A 21,231-nucleotide genomic window follows, 5' to 3' on the forward strand; every position below is an offset into this window, starting at 1 on the left:
GGATGGCCTGTATAGCCTGTGGGTGTGGGAAGTGGATATTGCGGGCTGGGCGCAAAGAAAACGACTGGATGGTAAAGCGACCACGTCAACGAGCTCTAAACGCCATCAAAACCAAGCCCCCAGCCAGGATGGAACTTGAGTTGAGGCAAGAGATAGCCCATGGGACGATGGGACGATGGGCGATGGACGATGGACGATGGGACGTTTGACGCCCGCCCAACCATGCCGGTTCGCCCTCCGGTCTGCTCCAGTCCAGTCGTTCTGCCCGTATCGAATTCTTGCCCATCCCTCGGACAAAAGGTATCCTTGACCATGTCTGTGGTCCGAGAGCAACGACCAGGGCTAGTACTAGTGACTTCCTTCAGGTCGATATGTATGTAACATCCATCATCCCAGCAAGGGTGGAGCGGGTATTCTGTGTTCCCAGATGGCTGATAATTCCACGCAGGACGAGAATCATGTATATCTTCTCCCCGTACCAGAGGGTACTCCGTATGTATAGGCGTAATGCAAAATTGAAGGCCTTCCGTACGGGAGTACTCTGTGCGTAATTGACGGTATACGCGCCGTACATCCCTAGACTCTCCATCAACTTGAAGATTCGCTTCTCCACCCTTCGCCTTTCATCCATACACGGTGGTCAGTCGCAAGCCCAGTATCCTCTCCATACCCCGTTACTCCCCTACTCGCCGGTGACTCCGGGGCCCGTGGCGTATTTTTCTCCCTTACGCGCCGTGGCAGAGAGGCGAGAGAGAGCGGCCAACGGTCTCTGTATGGACAGCTTCTGGCTTCGCGTAATCTCCGCATGTCGATTATTCACCCTCCGTCTCTACTGACAGTCCTACTCCGTACTCCGTAGCGGCTGATAAGCATGCCCGTACTCCGTACATGGCGAGTACCTCCTGGCCGATATCAGGGTAAGATGTAGGATGGCGGAGAAAGAAGAAAAGAAAAGGGTGTGGTGATGGTCATGGCGGGTTTCAGCTGCATCCACCCGCCGTTGCATATGCGAGTATTAAAAAATAAAATAGAATAAAAATATAAATAAAAAAAGAAGAGTAAAAATAAGTGGCAGAGACTGCGTGATACCACACTCCCCACGTCCGTCCGTGGAACTGATGCTTGAGCTGCCAGCAGTGGCAAAGATCTAGGCCGAGTGACCTGGCAGAGAACTAGCGATTTTTCCTATCCCTGTGACGGATGATGATGATGCCTCTGGAGACTGACTTGGCGCATCTTACTCCTTGATATTATCGCGAACGGCGAGCGGAGTCGAAGGTTGCCCGTTTTATCTGTCAGGATGCTGGCACGAAACGGAGGCAGGTTGTGGAGTTGGAGTTGGAGTTGAAATATCAGATATCACTTTCTTCTCCCCCTGATACTTACTTGCATGCAGCGTCTTCCCTCCCTATGTCACCGTAACTAAGCAACGGGGATGGCTACAACTATAAAAAAAAATAATGATCCGACAGATGCAAGGCACTCACGTCCCCTTCCGTGACACCGGCCATCTATCGTAGTATCCATCTGTGAGATCGTGTCTCTCGATTTCTCCCTCCACCGGCGAATATATATCCCCTATGTACTGACGGAACGGGGCACCGTTTCGGCAGAGGACGGGCATCTCGTTCGCTAAACAGCTAGCCAGCCAGTACAGATTGCAATCTCTCGTCCTACTGCCCGTCCTGGTTTTTCCTTTTTTTTCCTTCCCCCCTATCTTTTTATATCAATCTCATTTAGGAGGTTGCGTTGGTATACGGCCGTTCCTCGATGACGGGACGGGGGAGCTCAACGGACGTACATAACACACTGCTGGAGTCTGTATAAATGTACGAGAATCGTGCGTACATCATGTACGTTCAACCAATTAGCCAGCTTATTCACCCTTATTTTGCAGATCGCCAGCTGCTGTTTCTCGCATTCGCATCTTCACCAATCGGCGATCTTCCTAGCTGGTGCGACCGCTGCTGCATATCATAGCAGGACAATATAGCAGATTGCCTGCCTACACCTTGTTTACCTTTGGCCCAAATTAGAAGAGAGCTATCATCAGGTTTGCCTGGGAGTCTGCAGAGGGGAGACTTGAAATTATCAGTTCCTTCGCCCGCCCTGTTCACGCGGTCCTGTCTCGGTGGCGCAAGTTTATATACCTGTTTCTCAGCCATATTTCGGTGAAAAATAAAAGAAATAAAAGGAAAATATGGCAGGCAATGTCGGCCGTTACAGAATATCCACGATCCACTCGGTTTCAAGTCATACCCCGTAGCCTATGGCTGTTCTGTTGTCATGACTGATGCGCCGCATGATATCCAGCGGTAGCACGGATCCTGACAACAATCAAACTTGTCAGCCAGAGCAGCCAGAGCAGCTGCTCCTCCGTTTCTTTTTCATTTTACCTAGCCTAGACAGGGAGGGAGTCGCACGAGTCATCCAACGATGAGAATCGCCATGGCCTTCATTCGATAGGCGGGTATCAGTAAAAATTCTATATTTCCTGGCTTTGGCGAGAACGAAGCTAAGAAATGTAATCGAAAAGTAATCGGAAAAGTTACAGGTCTGGGATCCGATGTATTTCCGGCTTGCTCGTTGGAAGAAAAGGGGGTCTTGAGTTATCCCCATCCTCCACCTACTCTTCCTTTATTGATGCCAGCATGCTATGATTGACAGCTGTGCTACCCTTCGGGTTGAACCACATAAACCCACATGGAGAAAAACCTCCATTGGGCTTGTCCTTTACTCCCTTTGGGCTCGCGGGATCTCGTCGTATTCTCTCGGGCTGGCCAGTGTCCTACTCTGCCAGAATCTGATATCTCCGTGCAAGGTACTACCAGTCGATATACGCCATCGAACTGCTTAAAATCCTGCTCTGAAGAAATTTTATATCGTCAACTCAACCACAGTTGAGCTGGAGTTAAAATAAACATAAGGCGATATCTCACAGCCCAGGCGTGCCACGTAGCTCGCCCAACCCACGGCGGCGTTCACCCAGCGCTGAGGGCTCACCCGTCAACCCCCCAGATATGTTGAATCACCTGTCAAGGTCGTCCATCTCGACTGAATGGCCAAGAGGAAATCGATAACAAAGCTTGATAAAATCCATCTCGCGGCGTTTCATGCTTTTGCCTGAAATTATTCTTAAAATATTTGCGTCTATCCTTTTTTTCACTTCAAGTTGGCTACTGGTAGGTTTTCTCCAGACACGTACGCCTGGTATGTCCATTCCCCCCTGATATTGACCCTTTTCTTTGTACCATATCGCTGCCTCCTTTGGAAGGGGAAAAAATTCATTCTCTCTTTGTTGCGGTGGCTCTTCATGCAGGGCAAGCCCCGCGTCACCTTTGGTCAGATGTGCATCTACATGCACATTTCTTCTTTTGCATTTCATTTGTACGACTCCGGCAGTGTTACTACTTGCTTTCGGAGCTCGAATGCTTGATGCTTTTGGCAATAGTCTTCGTTTTTCTGTCCGGATGGGAAGATGTGTTATCTTTTTGTCATAAAAGTATCCCTATCTTGGGTCTGAAATGTCTTGGATTCTCTCCTGGGATGTGGAGATTAGTTGTCTCTCCATAGTAAACATCAATGGCCATTTCATTATCGCTGCAGGAGAACTATCTGAAGATTCTGCAGACTACGCTTCCTCCGGCTACACGAGAGCCATCATCCATGCCCCACGGGGGCTAATAGTACGGTTGGAAGTCTAGGATGTTTGTTGTACCTACCACGCATGCCTACAGCTATCAAACCCAACAAAGCTTCCAACCCCTATCACTGCTGTACTACAGGGCAGTCAACTTAGCAACAGCTTGTTGGATATGTCTTGAAAGTACAACGGACAAGTGACGCGCCAAACTCGCTCCCATCAATTTCCTAGTTTCTTGACTTGACCCGACATATCATGCCGTCATTTGTAGAACCGAGCAAGCGAACGAGCATGGAATTTTGATACATCCTTTGATTGTTAGGAGATTTCGACCACTTTTACCATGACCCAATTTCTTTCTACCAACTCCCTTTTTTTCATGCATGAAAAGTCTCCCCCTTCCCCAGCTAATCCTCTCATTTGCCAGAGTAATATGCAAGAGAAACCCGTTCGTCGCCATCCCACATTCTATCAGACACCATGTTAAACCGAACGTCCACCAAAAAGAAATCAAAAACCAACATTTTATAGGCAGAAAGGGGGCTAGAAAAATGGAAGTGTCACATCGGGATATCAGTCGCTTAAATTAGACCACCTTTCGTTTCTTTTTCCTTTTCTTTTCTTTCCTTTTCTTTCTTCTGCCTCACATCATCGTGTATTCTAAATTTTCCGGCTTCTTTTTCACCGCAAGAACTTGTAAAAATAGATCGAGCCACTGCTTATGGTCCGAGGAGAGTTCTTTCTTCGGGGTTTTGAGCGCCTGAGCAATCACTTCTCTGATTCTGGTACTCAACACTCTAAGGGCTAGCATCGTCTTCCAATCGCGTACTTTGAATCTGACGCGATTACCATCAAGGGAGATAATCCCGGCGTACATCTTTGGGAAATAGAGTTAGCAATTTCATGAAAATCCGGAGGAAAAAGGAAAACTGTTATGTACCTTGAATTCTACGTCCCCACAACACAGTACAATTGCGAGCTCCTCTACAGCACTAGTCTCGTGTGCGTTGTAGTTTCTGTTCCGAGACTGCATGATGTGATAGTATGATAGCCATGTCAGCGGGTTTTCGGTGTGCTTGTTCACGGAGGCTGAATGGAGGACGACCGCTTGGTTGTTGCTGACGTTCCTCCATCCTTTGCCATGTCGAGTGAGGAGCCTCGGATGGAAACTCCAGGCAATCACCGAGTTCACGATCGTATCGTTACTACTGTTAATATCTACATGTTCAGGAGCAACGAAAAACTGTCGCTTTCGTCCCGTATACCTCGCTCTAACAAGTTCGAAGGAGGGTTAGTGACTTTCCAATATTTTCTCAGAATTTCAGCAGACAAGGCCATACCTATTCAAGGCCAACTGGTCCTCGCTGTTCAACTTCACCAGGCCTGTATCCACTACAGACACCAGAAGCTGAGTTTTGACGTCTTCAATGTTCAGCAGGGCTTGAGGGCTAAGATGGTTTTTCCTGCAGAAACTGAACTCGTTTTTCTCTGCTCGATGTTTCTTCCATGCACAGTAGGCGTTGTAAACTGTGAGTAAATCAGAATTTCCTATAGTGGATATATCATGTTAGACTTCACGCAAATTTAAAGGTTAACGGGCGATATAAGAAGAAAACATACCCCTTTCAAACGCTTTTCTTGAAGCTTCAATCTGACTTCTCCGATTGGCATCGTTTAGGAAAGGAGATTTGCTAGATAATATCGCTGCAATGCTGACAGCTGCATCCACACATTTGAAGAAAGCCCCATATAGGATAAGCTTGCCTAGGAACACATCTAACGGTAGCTTGGCTAATTGTTTCCCTAGAGGCGTTAATGCCTCGGTTCCTGTAAGAGCTTTCACCGTTTTAAGAGACTCAATAGCTCGTCGGATGTTTTTCGAAGACGGGGGATCTAGAGCTTCAGAGAGCGTGCCTTCAATGTCACCTAAGTTGCATATTTTTACTCGAAGGATGAGGTCCTGGAGCGAAAGGCGAAGCATTTCCGGCATTTGTTGGTCCGCAAGCTATTCGTCGTGTACATTAGTATCTGAGGTCCTAAATTGGGGTTCAGGAACATACAAGTTTGTCATGCCTGTACTTCGAGAATAAATGGAAGCAGATTCCTTCTTGGACTCGTCCTGCTCTGCCACGACGCTGTTTTGCATTAGCACGGGCAACAAATACCTCAACTAATTTCGAAATCTGGCGGCGTTCATCAAAACTAAAGTACACTGTCAATGGCTATTCTTTATGGTGAGTGAGGAATCTACCTACCGCATAACTTTCTCCTTGCCAGTATCAATGACAGCTGTGATGTCAGGAATGGTGATACCTGGAGGCTCCAGTTAGTATTGAGTTAAATTATTGTAAGGTCACGGTACTCACCCGTCTCTGCAATATTTGTAGCAATCACTACCTTTCGCACGCCATGTGGAGGGACCACGAAAGCTCTTTCTTGGTCCTCACTTGCAATCGACGAATGTAAGCTATAGATAACCCAGCCGCTTTGGAACATCGGAATGGAGAGTATTTCGTCATGTAGCCGGCGGATTTCAGCGAGACCTGGCATGAATACCAAGATCGCTTTACTGAAGTCTCGTAGCTCTGAGTGAGTTGCAATCTTTGAAAGTAGATCAGTGATAAGTTTATAGTCCAAACGATATTCGTCAAATGATAGGACGGTGGCTTGAGTTTGTTTGCTGTAGCTAGCAAGGGTTGATTTCAACGTGGTGCTATCTTCTGGGGTCGATGCCTTTTCGTCTTCTGAAGTATCCGTGTCATCGGTATACGATTCGTCATTATCGGGCCGATGGTGGGTTAGCTCAATGGCATCTTCCAGATACTTGGTTCTCACGGGGTACATGCGACCTGGAATATTCAAAATAGGGGCACCGTTGAGGTAATCAGAAAAGCGTTTAGCATCAACGGTCGCAGACATTAGAACCAGTTTCAGATCAGCTCGAGTGTCAAGCAATCGACGGAGGACGATTAAAAGGAAATCGCCATCAATTGTACGTTCATGGACCTCATCCAAAACTAAATGAGTGACGTTATCGAAATCCTGGGGTCGTTCTAACATCCTGATAACAATACCAGTTGTCCTAGAAAGAAAGTAAGCACGATATCCATGATATCAAGTCTGGAGTGGAACTTACGCAAAAATTAGTCGTGTGGAAGCCGTGAATTTGCTCTCTAAACGGATGGCATATCCAACAAGTGACCGGTTTGTGCCAATATCATTTTTGTTTTCACCAAGTTCCTCGCTGACCCTTCTTGCCAGCGAAATCGCAGATATACGTCGAGGCTCCGTGATATATATCTTGCACTCTCGCCCCGATGCTAGCTCATTCTCAAGTATAAATGAAGGGACCTGTGTACTCTTTCCACTTCCAGTTTCTCCACAGATTATAATTGTTTGATTTTCAGAGAGGGCGTCAATAACTTGATCTCTGAAGGACCATATTGGAAGACCTGCCCTTGATTCTGCCATCCTTTGGAAGTTAGGAGTCGAACTTCGATTGGCCCAGAGTCTTTGGAGGTCAGGTGAAAATGAAGCTTGGTTATGCTTTCGCTGTACAGTCTCATTTGATGGAGTAACATCTCCAGTACCGTTCCGCTGTCTAAAGTTGTGGACAAGGACAACGTCTTCTTCGAGGTGAGATTCGTAAGCTTGTAGGTAGCCCTTAATAGCCTTAACGGCGTGTCTATCGGCATTGTCATTATACTCTTTCTTTTCTTGAGCCACTTCATCCCAGACATCTTTCCATACACCTGTGAGCTTCATGGATGCCTTGCTCTCCTTCCACGCGTGAGAAGATAATACAAACAAGGCAACGGTTGAAATGTATGATTCGGCCTGTGGAGCTGAAGCAGCGCTTAGGCCGGTCATATAAAATGCCAACGACCGGGGAGAAATGTTGTACGAGGTGTCCTTGAGCGGTGCTTCAAACATGATATCTTGGTCTTTTGACCACTTTATTTCCACCGCTTTGCGATGCGAGAACGCACAGGCAGAGAGCGTATGGTAGGCAAGCCTATAATTGGTGTCTCTATTGCCCCTCGGGTGTTAGTTAGGCCTAAAATATTTGATGAAGGGCACAAATCTAACCTGGCTCTACAGGCATCCTCCAAAGCCTTTCGTGGATTAACCCCTACTGATTTTCCGAAATCTCTCAACTTGGTGGTAGTGTTTCCAGTCCCAGGTAGCGAGTTACTACCAGTATCATTCAGTTCCGATGTAAACATTTCACCGAAGAGTCCTTCGTCCTCCTCGGGTTCGATGGGATTTGGTGGAGAATCATCAGGCTCTGTGCCCAGGAGGCCAGGAGAAGCTGCCTGCGAGTCATATGCCTTCCTCAGATTCTCTCCAGTCGCTCGTCTCAATTCTTTTAGTCTTCCTATCCAGTGCTCTTCTGCTTCGCGCAAGTCAAACAAAACATCTCGTTCAATGCGGGCAAGTTTTCTTTTTAGCTTAGCGATAGCAGGATCATGACTTAGGTCTTGTGTCTGTTTAGAATCCTGCCTCGAAGCCTTTTTGACATTTGTTTTATCAAATATACCAGGGTCCAGTTCATAGAGTCGTGATCGAAGGCTAAGAAATTCTGGAAGCAGCATTTCCGGGTCATGAAGACTACTATCTTCTTCAGATTCTGGGCTTAGGGGGCGTGAGATAGACCTGGGAGTTGCATCTGTGGATTTACCGGGTGTGGTATTTCGCAACTGGCCTGCAGGACTGGAATTCCTTGATCCAGTTTTATCTGACAGTATACTGATAGCATCTTCTCCAACAGTGATAACCCTACCTGCTTTTTCTAACGGCTTGTTGTCATCGTATGCAGCTAGATTATCCTTGTCCAAGTAAAGCGCTAGGTAGTAGAATGCTTGGTCCAAGACTGGGATGGGATCCTTCCCAGATATTCTTTCCAATGGGCCATGGAGAAGCAGATTATTCAACGCCTCGTCAATATCCGTCTCCTGGAAACCGAGTTCTAGGAGAGTAAGACGAACGATCCACATGTTAACACACACGTTTTCTTCCGCAGAAAGAGTGAGCTGTCCATTAAACTCTGTCCTATTTGCCTGGACAGGCTGTTTTTTTGCGCCTATTTTCTCTTTCTCGAGGATTTTCTCCAGTAGGTCCGACGAGAGCCATTCGCTGGTGTGGTTAAGCGGCGTTGCCTGGGGCCGTAGTAGGCGTTTCTCGGCTGTCAGCTTGATAGAGTAGCGAGCAGCATCCCCCTTGCACTTTACGCCATGCTTGTCGACGATAGCCTGCAGTTCTGCCTCTTCCAGGTGCCGCTCTAGCTCCTCAGGGGTTAACTCATGCAGCTCCGGCGTGTGGCTGGCCGGCAGAGTAGCAGTTGTATTCTGAGAAGCTTCTGCGGCCTGTTGTTTATCTGGTAGATTTTCCGAGCTGGCAGGTCCTTCGGGCTCTACTGGCTCAGTAGAGCTCGCCGGCTTCACCTTGGATGGCACGGAGACAGTTGCAAACCCTCGAGCCGGGTTAGAGGCTGCTTTTTTCTTCTTCTTATTGGGCGCCATCGTGGATGAAGCCCATAGTCAGGAAGATAACTAGTTAAGAGGGGCAGTGGGATACCGCAGAATGTTCGTCGTGTAGTAAAAGCGAGCCTAGATAATCCTCGATCTAAAGAATACAAGTGAAAATGATGACTGAACGGAAAATATTAGCAGGATATAGATTTTTTTCTCGTCTCTGATGTAGGCCTGGATAAATAAAAATTGGTGATCTCGCCTTGAGCCCTAAATCAGGCACCGAGAATTCTCCGAACAGCAAAGAATCCTTGACTTCACACCATATCAACCACGCAAACGTCCAGCAAACGCCCGGTCTGTCTGGGGGTGCGGAATGAGCAATCTAACACGAAAATGGACGAAGAACAGTGGGATGAAGTGAGAAAAGGGAGCGTCGTCCCTTTAGAGCTGGTGGTATTTTCCAGTTCTACTTCGCTGCGCTGTCAGTTGTTACATCAGTTGCATGACAGCATCACCAGTGGTAAATATTCGCCAGTCAACGTTGGAGTCTAAATCGGGGCATTTCTTTTAACTAATCGCATTTGAAAGGCTCTCAACTGCCTCCACAGCTTTACAAGCAAGTCCTGCTTCTGTTGTTCAAGACATATCCCGTCTATATTGACCGCGAATCCCGCCATGCTGCCCAACGCTGTGCGAAAGCCCTCTTCCCAGCCATTCCGAGCGCAGACCTTCCGGCCTTTACCCAGCTCCTTCGAAAGGAAGCATCGAACTCGGCTATAGCGGCTGCGAATGCATTCGTATTGGTGGAATGGTGCGCTATACTGTTAGAGCATCTGAGCACACGACTCGAAGATCTTTCGCCGTTGGTTCTGGAGACAGTGTCTGGCATCGGCAAGGCCCTAGAAACGTGCCTGGGGACTTCGACAAAGCAGAGCCTGAGGCATTCTGCTATAATAGTAACTCGACGGGCACTACGTGCTGTTTTCCCCACGGAGCCGCATGGGAACAACCTGGTCCGGGATGTAGTACTTTACCTGACGAAGGAGGCGTCATCTGGCTTTAAAAATGCCCCTATACTTGGCGTCATCTGTGGTGTTTGTGCCCGTCTGCCAAATAGGAAGAATGACTTGGATGTGGTAAAGGGTGATATTTTCCAGTTTTACTCTAAGGAAATTGTTGCTTCCAGAAACCCAATTCCTCGACATGTTTATGATGGAATCCAGGACCTATTCACATCCTTTTCTACGAAGGAGGACCTCCAAAAATACGTCTGGCCAGCCGTAGAAAAGGCAATCCTCAGGAGCCCCGAAATCCTGCTTGCTGGTGCACTCGCCTCTCTTATTTCTGCAATCCCTCGGAATATTGACCTTTCCAAGGTTTTCTCTTCATCCATTTGTAAGCCATTGCTCGCAAACATCAAATCTACGAATGGAGTCATTCGAAAGGGTGCCGTTGAAGCGCTCGAAGCTTTCATGCCCAGGTGTGGTGATGAAAAATGGGCCCTCAAGGTTATAGACGAGGTGATAACTCCATTAAAAACACAGAAGATCACAAATGTCGAACAACGTGCCCTTCAGGCGCAAATTTTAAAAGCCATACCATGCTCATCCAATGCATCACAGTCTATACTAACTGGCCTTTCCTCTGCGCTTCTTCGCGAGAGCAGTGAAATTGCGCTAGAACCTGAGATCAAATCTTTCTGCCACCACCTCGCCTTTATCGTGTCCTCTGGTGCTGATATTACCAAAGAGCAATATAGTACCATCATCAAGGGTTGCGATGACAAGCGCATTGGATTCCGTAAGCTATGGCTTGTGAACATGGGCGAATTGTTTTGGAATTTTGACCACGCTACGCTGCTATCATCCCGGAGTTTTAGCAAAGAGTGCCTACAGCCAGTGATAGCAAGATTGCACAAGTCGTTCACAGAAATTGCTGCCAACCCGCTTCCTTCATTGCAAGGCGGAGCTATCTCAATAGCAAACGTCCTTACGGCTTTGTCATTCCAAAAGTTCCAAAATGAGGATAGTTTACCCTTCACGACTGGTGATGTGTTCGCTACGGCAATATCAGTTTCGCCCAAACCATCATTTTTGCTCAACCCAAAAATTTATACAAAGCTGTCGTCCAACGGGGAGTTTGAATGGAATGTCCGCGCCCTGTTCGGGGTGACCATGCAACCAGAGTTCTCCGCTTCCAGCGCGCAGGTCAAGGAGGCCTGGGCTCACGCATTCATATATATGATCTGCTCTACGAGCTCACCTCCTAAAGTTCGACAACGCGCAATAGAATTGTTACGGCAGTGCTATCTCAAGGAAACCGCATTGATAGGTACTACCATCATCAATTCCATGTGGAAGTGGCTCTATCATCTCGATACTCTGGACAAGGAGTCCGCTGCAGTGCTCTCAGGGACGGGAAAATCAAACCTTTGTCATGTGGTGAGAGCAATTACGCCTGCAGTATCGGAGCTCGAAGGCCATGGTCCTATTAGCAAACAGGACCTTGAGTCACAATCCATTGAGCTTCTCGTCCTATGTCGTCCTGAATTGGTGCCAGGAACGAGCTGGATTAATATAACCTTGAAAATGGGGGTTGATCCTGGGAAACTGGCCCTCGAATATCCTGATCAGTGTCTAAACCAAGTTCTACTTGCAACTGAAGTACGATATTTTCTCTTCTCCCCTTAACGCAATAATTAAAGCACTACACTCTCTAACCAATGATAGGATCCAATCCGCAACCAGATAGTTGAAGGTCGACAAGCGGCTTGGAATGCAGCCGCCGATCTCGGCTTTGTTGCTCCGGAAGTGATGATACCGAAGCTTGTATCGCAGTTCTGTGAAGATCTGAAACCTGAAAGAATATCCCAGTTCTCCGCCACAGACATCGCTATTGCTCGCCATACAGAAGACACACCATTTATTGACGTGTTAGATACCAAAGCCAAGAACTTACCCAACAAGAGTGCTAAAGATTATGACACCCTCAAGTGGGAGGAAGAACTGCGGGCAGAGGTTGCTAAGAAGCACGGCCAAAAACAGAAAAAGTTGACTGCGGAGGAACAGGCTAAGGTTAAAGCTCAGCTGGTGAAGGAGTCTGAGATCCGGAGTCAGGTTAACTCTGCTGAAGTAATGATTAAGCGAGGAGCGGGTATAATCAAGAGCCTAGCTAACGGTCCTCCAACCGATGCTGAATCTTGGATTAACCCCGCTTGCAGTTCTCTATGTGAGCTTGCACAGCTTGGAGGGGGTGTTATTGTTGGTGATAGCATATCTTCAGCTTTTATTTCCTGTGCTAAGAAGGCGTCATCTCGACTCGGAGAGTTACGACCCTTTGTTGCCATTGCCACGCTCAGAGCCGTGGGGAAGACCTTTTTGATGGCTGAGCTCGAAACAGAGCACCTCGGAAGTGAGTTTTCCGTCTGGATACTTTATTATGAACATTGCTGATCTCTGTGTTTAAATAGCTCTCATCACCCGGATCTTCTACCGACTTCGAATACTTTCAGAACAGCGCCCCCTCGACAGTGTCTCCCTCGGTTATATTCTTCCTTTAGTTTTCATAGTTTTGGAAAATGACGGAATTGAAGAATCGAAGGATGATAGTGGGGAACAGGTTCTCCTTGCTCTGGAGTTCATCTCATTCCACGCGAACTCATACTCTGACTCGCGACTACCTAGGTCTGAAACGTTACGTCTGCTCATTAACGCTATGCGGAGACACACAGAACATTATAAATTAATGCGCGATGCGCTCTTAGACCTTTGTAGGGCCATGTCAGCAAATATACAACCCAAAGAGCTTGAAACTTTACTTCAGGGTTCGATTTCCCATCAAATACCAGTTCGGGCTGCCGTTCTTCAGAGTATACTGTCTGAAATAGATTTGACGGACCTTGACTTTTCGGTATACATCTGGATTGCATATCATGACAGTGTGGCTGAGAATGCCGAGATTGCCAAAGAAATTTGGGAAGAAAATGCTTTAGAAGTTGATGAAAATTCCCCGGATCTGATTATCAAACACCTAGGAACCGTCGACCTGCCACTATGGACGGCCGCTGCTCATGCCCTAGCCTATGCTTGTGAGCTATGCCCCTCTGTTTTCCCTAGTACGTTGCGGAAATTGGAATCTATGTATCGGGAAGAAGTCCATACAAAGCCTGTACAGAAAGATGCATATGGCATGCCTAGGAAAGCCGAACAAGCCGATCAATGGGAAATTCGGAGTGGGATCGCATTGTCCTTTGGCGCAATGGCTAGCGGGTTCAATGGGGATGATATTGTGTCATTCTTCCGGTTTTTGATCGATGATGGTCCATTGGTGGATCGTAACGCATCTGTCCGACGACAAATGGCTGAGAGTGGAAGTGCTGTGATTACATTGCGTGGTCGCGAGAAGGTCGAAGAACTGATGCATATTTTCGAAACGGCCTTGGAAACCTCTGATAAGGAAACCGAACAGTCAGATTGGCTTAACGAAGCGGTCATCATCCTTTATGGGTCTCTTGCACAACACCTTGTTTCCGGAGATAAACGCGTTCAAAAAGTCACTCGCAAACTTATGGACGCTCTATCGACCCCTTCTGAAACTGTACAACTTGCTGTTGCTGAGTGCCTTGTCCCACTGGTTCGACTAGATGGGTCTGACGCCAGCCATTTTGTGCAGGAATTGCTTGATCAACTTTTCCAGTCTAAGAAGTATGCAGCTCGTCGTGGAGCAGCCTATGGCCTAGCAGGTATCGTCAGGGGTAAAGGAATACTGGCACTTCGCGACTTTGGAATTATGTCTCGACTAACCGAGGCAACGGAAAACAAAAAAGAAGCAAACCAAAGACAAGGAGCAGTTCTAGCATTTGAGCTTCTTGCATTCGTCCTTGGCCGTGTATTCGAGCCTTATGTCATACGGATCGTCCCACAGTTACTGACAAGTTTTGGCGACCCAAGTATTGATGTTCGTGATGCTTGTTTAGATGCCGCAAAAGCATGTTTCGCAAGCTTGAGTTCTTTCGGAGTTAAACAAATTCTCCCAACTTTGTTGGAAGGTCTGGATGATTCTCAATGGAGAAGTAAGAAGGGTGCCTGCGACTTGCTTGGGGCTATGGCCTACCTTGATCCTCAGCAACTTGCATTCAATCTTCCTGATATTATACCTCCGCTTACGGAAGTTCTAAATGACAGTCATAAGGAGGTTCGAAACTCCGCCAACCGAAGTTTGCAACGGTTCGGAGATGTCATAAGCAACCCAGAAGTGAAGAGCTTAGTCTCAATCCTACTCAAAGCTTTGAGTGACCCGACTAAATATACGGACGAAGCTTTAGATGCGTTAATTAAGATTTCGTTCGTCCACTATCTTGATGCGCCATCTTTGGCACTGGTGGTGCGAATTCTTGAACGAGGCTTAGGCGATCGATCAACGACCAAGCGAAAGGCTGCCCAAATTATTGGCAGTCTAGCCCATCTTACGGAGCGTAAGGACCTGACCTCTCATTTGCCGATTCTGGTTGCTGGACTTAAGACTGCTGTTGTTGACCCTGTGCCCACTACTCGTGCAACGGCCTCAAAGGCACTCGGTTCCCTCATCGAAAAACTTGGAGAAGATACTCTTCCAGACCTCATTCCCAGTCTTATGGCCACTCTCAAATCAGAAGCTGGAGCTGGAGATCGTATGGGCTCTGCCCAAGCGCTTGCAGAGGTTCTTGCTGGTTTGGGAACTTCTCGTCTGGAGGATACTCTGCCTTCGCTTCTACAAAATGTTTCCAGTTCAAAGGCAACAGTCCGAGAAGGCTTCATGACCCTGTTCATTTTCCTTCCCGCTTGTTTTGGTAACAGTTTTGCCGCTTACTTGAGCCGAATTATTCCTCCTATTCTTGTTGGTCTGGCCGATGAGGTTGAATCGATAAGGGAAACGTCACTCCGGGCCGGTCGACTACTGGTGAAAAACTTTTCTACAAGATCAATTGATCTACTTCTGCCCGAGCTTGAACGTGGTTTGGCGAATGACAACTACCGCATCCGTCTTTCCTCTGTGGAACTTATTGGTGACCTTCTATTCAACCTAACAGGAGCCAGCGCACAAGATGGAGACGAAGAAATGGATTCAGCAATCCAAGCTGGCCAGTCACTTCTCGAGGTACTCGGCGAAGAAAGGCGCAACAAGGTCCTCTCGTCGCTTTACATCTGCCGTTGCGATACTTCAGGCTTGGTCAGGAGTGCTGCTATCAATGTCTGGAAGGCTTTGGTGGCTACTCCACGCACATTGAAAGAGCTGGTACCAACGCTGTCTCAAGTTATCATTCGACGCCTGGGAAGTTCAAATATGGAGCAGAAGGTCATCGCTGGAAATGCACTAGGAGAATTGATCAAGAAAGCTGGCGAGGGGGTCCTATCCACCCTGTTGCCTGCGCTTGAAGAAGGGCTTCTCACTTCAACCGATATCGATGGCAGGCAAGGTATATGTCTGGCGGTACGGGAGCTTGTGGTGTCTTCCTCTGACGAATCACTTGAAACGTACGAAAAGCCACTTATATCTATTGTCAGAACGGCCTTGGTCGATACAAACAACCAGGTTCGCGAGGCTGCTGCTGAAGCTTTCGATGCTCTCCAGCAGGCTTTGGGTAAGAGAATCGTAGACAGAGTTTTGCCTGACCTTTTGCACTTGTTGCATAATGAGAATGATGCTGAGCAAGCTCTCTCTGCCCTTCTTACTCTATTGACTGAGGCCACTAGGGCCAATATCATATTGCCGAACCTTATTCCTACTCTATTGACCCGGCCAATTACTGGATTCAATGCTAAAGCTTTGGCATCGCTCTCCGAGGTCGCAGGAGGTGGGATGAACAGAAGGCTACCGACCATCTTGAATACTCTCATGGATGAAATCATCTCCACAGAGGACAATGACCTCAAGTCGGAGATAAGTGAGGCGTTTGACACCGTCCTTGACTCAGTGGATGAGTTCGATGGCCTAAACGTGGGTATGAACGTGATGCTCACATTAATGAAACATGACGACCATCGACGACGTGCAAGCGCAGCTGGGCACCTTGCTACGTTCTTCGTCAACACAGAGCTAGATATCTCTCGATTCTACCCTGAGCTGATACGCGTGCTCCTGATCTCCTTTGACGATCGTGATAAGAACGTTGTCAAGGCAGCTTGGGAGGGCCTTAGCCAGCTAACCAAGAGCATGAGGAAAGAAGAGATGGAGGTCCTCGTCAACCCGACACGCCAGGTTCTACGACAGGTTGGAGTTCCAGGATCGAACCTTGCTGGGTTCTGCCTACCCAAAGGAATTGGCGCCATTCTCCCTATTTTCCTCCAGGGCTTACTGAACGGAAACATCGAACAGCGCACGCAGTCCGCATTGGCGATTGGTGATATCATTGACCGAACCAGCCCAGAAGCACTTAAAGCCTTTGTGACTCAAATTACTGGTCCTCTGATTCGTGTGGTCTCAGAAAGATCCGTGGACATTAAATGTACAGTTATTCCGGCCTTGACAGTGAAACTAGTTCCTTTAACTAACTAATGATATAGGTGCAATCTTCCTTGCTCTTGACAAATTGCTCGAAAAAATCCCATTATTTGTCAAGCCATTCTTGCCGCAACTTCAGCGAACATTTGCAAGAGGCCTCGCAGACACATCAAGTGAGATCTTACGGACACGGGCTGCTAAAGGTTTAGGAATCCTGATTACATTAACGCCACGAGTCGACCCCCTTGTCGCAGGTGAGTAATAGAACCACCTTGTATTAAAAATGATATATTACAAATGATGTGATACTAACGCGGTCAAAGAACTTATCACCGGCTCCAAGACCACCGATTCCGGGGTCAAGAATGCTATGCTGCGTGCATTGCATGATGTTGTCGATAAAGCTGGTGCAAACATGAGTGATGCGTCAAGACAAGCCGTGCTTGGCCTTGTTGATAGTGACTCGGCAGACGATGGTACGTTCAACCCTACATCTAACATGGTGCTTCAAATATTTAATCTAACACCTTAATAGCTGCAACGACCATCACGAACGCCAAACTTGCCGGAGCACTCATTAAATCGCTTCCTACACCTACAGCTCTTCCACTCATCAAGTATGTACACGATAGCTCATGTTTTACAGGGCAATGGCTAATACGGCTTTAGAAACCGGATACTCTCGACCCAAGTAACGCATCAGTCTATCCTTCGACTGAATGCCATCTTAGTCGAGGCTCCTACGCTGTTGAGTGAGAATTTCCGATCCGAAGTGCCTTCAGTAATCTGCCACGCCATTAAAAGCAACGATGTATGTTACCCCAACTCTGTCATGTCAAGATAAACACTCACTCACATCATATTAGGTTTTCATATCCGATAACGCTGTCCTTGCAGCCGGTAAATACCTTCTGTCATCTCAGATGGACCGGAAACCAGAGGACGAGAAAGACGTGTTCGAGGCTTTGGCGGCCATAGTACAGCCTGGTAAGCCGACTGATACCCGTCGTCTAGCGCTAGTCGTGATACGTACGGTCAGCAGAGAGAACCAGGAGATGATTGCACCCCATTTATCTATTATGGTGCCACCAGTTTTCGGCGGTGTCCGTGATATGGTCATCCCCGTCAAGCTTGCCGCGGAGGCAGCATTCCTTGGCCTCTTTTCGGTCGTGGAATGCGAAGGTACTGTGTTTGAAGAGTACATGAAGGGTCCTGGAGCAGAGCTTCCACCGGGTCCTAAACGAAGCATGCAGGACTACTTTAAGCGTGTAGCACTCCGACTAGGAGGCCAAGCGCGCGAGCGGAGAGAGGCAGAAGGAGGCCAGGGAGGTCTAGGTCTCTCCAGCGACGAGCTCGAAGATGAGAAGGAGGTGTGGAGCGTCGGCAAGATAGACCTGGGGGAGTCGTTCAGCGACGATTAAACCAGCAAAAAACTACATGCAGCGTCTGGGTGTATATATCCATATCCCGTTTGCTAGAGCAGTTAGATAAAAAAGCATATCACGTGTTGTTTCTACATTTTTACTAAGCAGAACATTTTCCCGGAGTCCCAAAGCGGTAAAGCGTCACCTGGTGCACCCGAACCCTAACTCGCAGACCTTTTTGGTGGGCTCGCTTAGCAAGTCACACTCGCTTAGCTAATCTGGAACGTCGTCCACCTCTTGTCGTTTTGTCGATTGCGGATTCAAAACAGCAATCCATCGACTCCTTCGGCCATCGACAACTAACCGGCATCAAGATGTGAGTTCACCCTTTCTGCTTCGTCGGATCGAAGCCTGCTACCGATATTTCCCTCTCGAACACACCCCGCGTCCCTCTTTGTGGCAGAAATTTGCGTTGATGGCACCCGATTGGGAGGATTTCTGTCGCTCTCGTGATATCGAAATTCGAGACGAAGGAGTGGCTGTAAACTGACCTTCTGCGTCTTCATTAGGGTCAACCTTCGCACTCAGAAGCGCCTGGCCGCCTCCGTGGTCGGCTGCGGTCAACGCAAGATCTGGCTTGATCCCAGCGAGGTCAACGAGATCTCTACCGCCAACTCTCGCCAGACCATCCGCAAACTTCTCAGCGATGGACTCATCATCCACAAGCCCGTCACTATGCACTCGCGCTCCCGTGCCCGCGAGCTCGCAGAGGCCCGACGAAATGGCCGACACAGAGGTTTCGGTAAGAGGAAGGGTACCAAGGACGCCAGAATGCCAAGGTACGTTCCTCTGAGTGGTGCTGAATAGTTACAATCAGAATGAAGAAGAATACGTCGACAGCGCTGTCATGCGAGATCATACAGCGTTTAAACACGCCTTCATTTTCTTTCCCGCGGTAGCTAACGGATTATCCAACTTTTTAGCCAAGTTCTGTGGATGCGCCGTCTACGAGTTCTCCGACGACTACTTGCCAAATACCGTGCTGCCGGAAAGATTGACAAGCACCTTTACCACGAGCTGTACCACTTGAGCAAGGGTAACACCTTCAAGCACAAGCGTGCCCTCGTTGAACACGTATGCTCCCCCAATGCAGACATTTCTCCTTCATCCACAACGATGCGAGTATGTACTAATATATGCGCCTACAGATCCACAAGGCCAAGGCTGAGAAACAACGTGAACTTAACCTCAAGAACGAGATGGATGTCAAACGTGCTAAGACCAAGGCTGCCCGTGAGAGACGACAAGAGCGTATTACCGCCAAGCGGAATGCTCTTCTCGGTGAGGACGAGGAGGAGGCATAAACTATCTGTTGACCTTTCAATATGTGTTATTTCCACTTTCCTCCACCCCACTTCTCCTTGTCGGTATTGGTCAGTGGGCAAGGGAGTTCATGTTGATTTTTCGAACCAAAAAAATGATGAAATGGAATTTATGCCCACTATACTACTGTTCTGGCATTTCTCTGTTCATTTGAGGGTTTTCTTCATGGCTCTACTATGAATGTACAACGGATTACACAGGACGCTAGTATCCTACCATTGTCATTGTCACGGAAGGGTGATTTGAGCAGAGTACTTTATGCAAGGTCAACCCAAGTCCACAATCGAGACAGGGAAGAAATAAAGAATATTCCACAGGAAATCAAAACAATAATTAATGAAAGTCAATGTCTTTGGGTAATTAAACTATGGCTAATCCAAACCAGCTGTATGATTGTAGAAATAAAGAAAGGGTCAATTAAGGAGTGACGAGATAGATATTTTTTTTTCAACCCTCGAAAGGGAATACCCCATGATTTAGATCAAGATCGCATTGCCAGAATACGTCACTCGTTGATCTTCTCTCCCATTCTAGAGGTGCCCATGAACGAACTGTACTCTGACCAAGTAGGCGATATAGAATACCTTAACGAACTATTGCCGTTCCGCAATTCCACCTTGGGGTAATCAACCACGTCCCTAACTCTTCGCCAGCGAGAGATGACCGACGCAGTCGCTCGAAGCGGCTTGCTGGCACCATCTGAATTCCTTTTAGAACCAGGGCTATCCCCGGGAAGCAAGATGACACTGCTACTCTTGGTTCTTGAGCGGGATAGTAGAGATGGCTCCGGTACATAAATGTCAGACGGAAACAGTAACGATTCTAAATCAATACTGGCCGAGAAATAAAGGGAAGGGCTCGGTATTAAGCTATCCGTAAGATAGTGTGATTCGTCCGCATATGTATGAGCGAACACTGTTCGCGTAAGGCCCGGAGATTTGTTGATGTGATTTGAAATAGTTGACAGTTCATCGAGGGAGCCGCGGAACTCCTTGGGGTCATATTCCGTTGGCTCAAGAGAATCTTTTTCGCTTCCATGAGTAGTGGTATACGCAACAGGCCCACTTTCTAGTAGAGGTCCGAGTTTGGGAGGACATTTTCGTTTCCATCGAAAGCCTGGAGGTGATCGGTTATGAAAACTCGGCGGGTTTGGCGGATGGAGGTATCGAGGAGCTGGAATAAGAGTGGGGGAAGTCAACTCCGGCATCGGTGGTTTCGAAGGCAGGACACATGGTGATGGCTTGATAACTTGACTCGATGGTTCATGAACATGGTTGGTATTATATCGAATTTTCGAAAGAAGTCCCTCTTGTAACAGCTTAAGCTGTGGCACTGGCCTAAATTGTCGACTGCCCAGTTGATGACGCCAGATATAAACCGATAGGAAAATGACGATAGTTAAGAGCACACCAGCACCAGTTACAGAACACGCAATAATGAAAGGCTGCTGTCCTGCTACTGCCTGACTCGTAGCACGGGCAATTATATACGGAGGGTTCCCAGGAGCCATGCTGACACCGTAGAGGATGTAAACATTATCTTATCATGCCCGCGGCTAGAGTAGACAATGTACTCTTGTAGGGGTTTTAATATGTCCAATACATGCAAGACCCAGATAGAAAGAGAGAAAATCTTTCCGTGAAAAGTCCCAAAGGAGCCGAGGAGTCCGTCAAACCTCGCGTGTCTACATGACGCTAGTCTTAAGACGATACTCTGCCATATTTTATCATAATCAAAAGCTGAACCCTCAATATGCGATATCAAGCCACTGGCCGTGGGGGTTCATTCGAGCGGCAGCGGGTGAAAGAAACCGGGGGTGAAGCAGGCCTCGGAACGACCCGAATGCATTCAACCCATCCTCACCCCATATATCGACCAGGTGCGGCTT

General features: G+C 47.7%; 2 protein-coding genes across 2 annotated transcripts; one reads left to right on the forward strand and one right to left on the reverse strand.

Moving 5' to 3' along the window:
* Positions 1-4,286: 4,286 nt before the first annotated feature.
* On the reverse strand, positions 4,287-9,165 carry GIQ15_00683 (uncharacterized protein; the record flags this gene model as incomplete). Its single annotated transcript, XM_033548100.1, has 9 exons — positions 4,287-4,520; positions 4,584-4,851; positions 4,984-5,170; positions 5,264-5,648; positions 5,704-5,845; positions 5,899-5,956; positions 6,010-6,725; positions 6,780-7,673; positions 7,733-9,165. The coding sequence occupies 9 exons, from the start codon at positions 9,163-9,165 to the stop codon at positions 4,287-4,289; spliced, it is 4,317 nt and encodes a 1,438-aa protein (XP_033409051.1).
* A 345-nt stretch (positions 9,166-9,510) lies between these two features.
* Positions 9,511-19,324, forward strand: GIQ15_00684 (eIF-2-alpha kinase activator; the record flags this gene model as incomplete). Its single annotated transcript, XM_033548101.1, has 12 exons — positions 9,511-9,570; positions 9,726-11,780; positions 11,847-12,528; positions 12,587-16,600; positions 16,659-16,850; positions 16,920-17,072; positions 17,132-17,213; positions 17,266-17,407; positions 17,463-18,001; positions 18,530-18,799; positions 18,944-19,094; positions 19,169-19,324. The coding sequence occupies 12 exons, from the start codon at positions 9,511-9,513 to the stop codon at positions 19,322-19,324; spliced, it is 8,496 nt and encodes a 2,831-aa protein (XP_033409052.1).
* Between the last annotated feature and the right edge of the window lie 1,907 nt (positions 19,325-21,231).

Source organism: Arthroderma uncinatum (genome assembly GCF_011692745.1).
Source record: "Arthroderma uncinatum strain CBS 119779 chromosome Unknown scaffold1, whole genome shotgun sequence".
Lineage (NCBI taxonomy): Eukaryota > Fungi > Ascomycota > Eurotiomycetes > Onygenales > Arthrodermataceae > Arthroderma > Arthroderma uncinatum.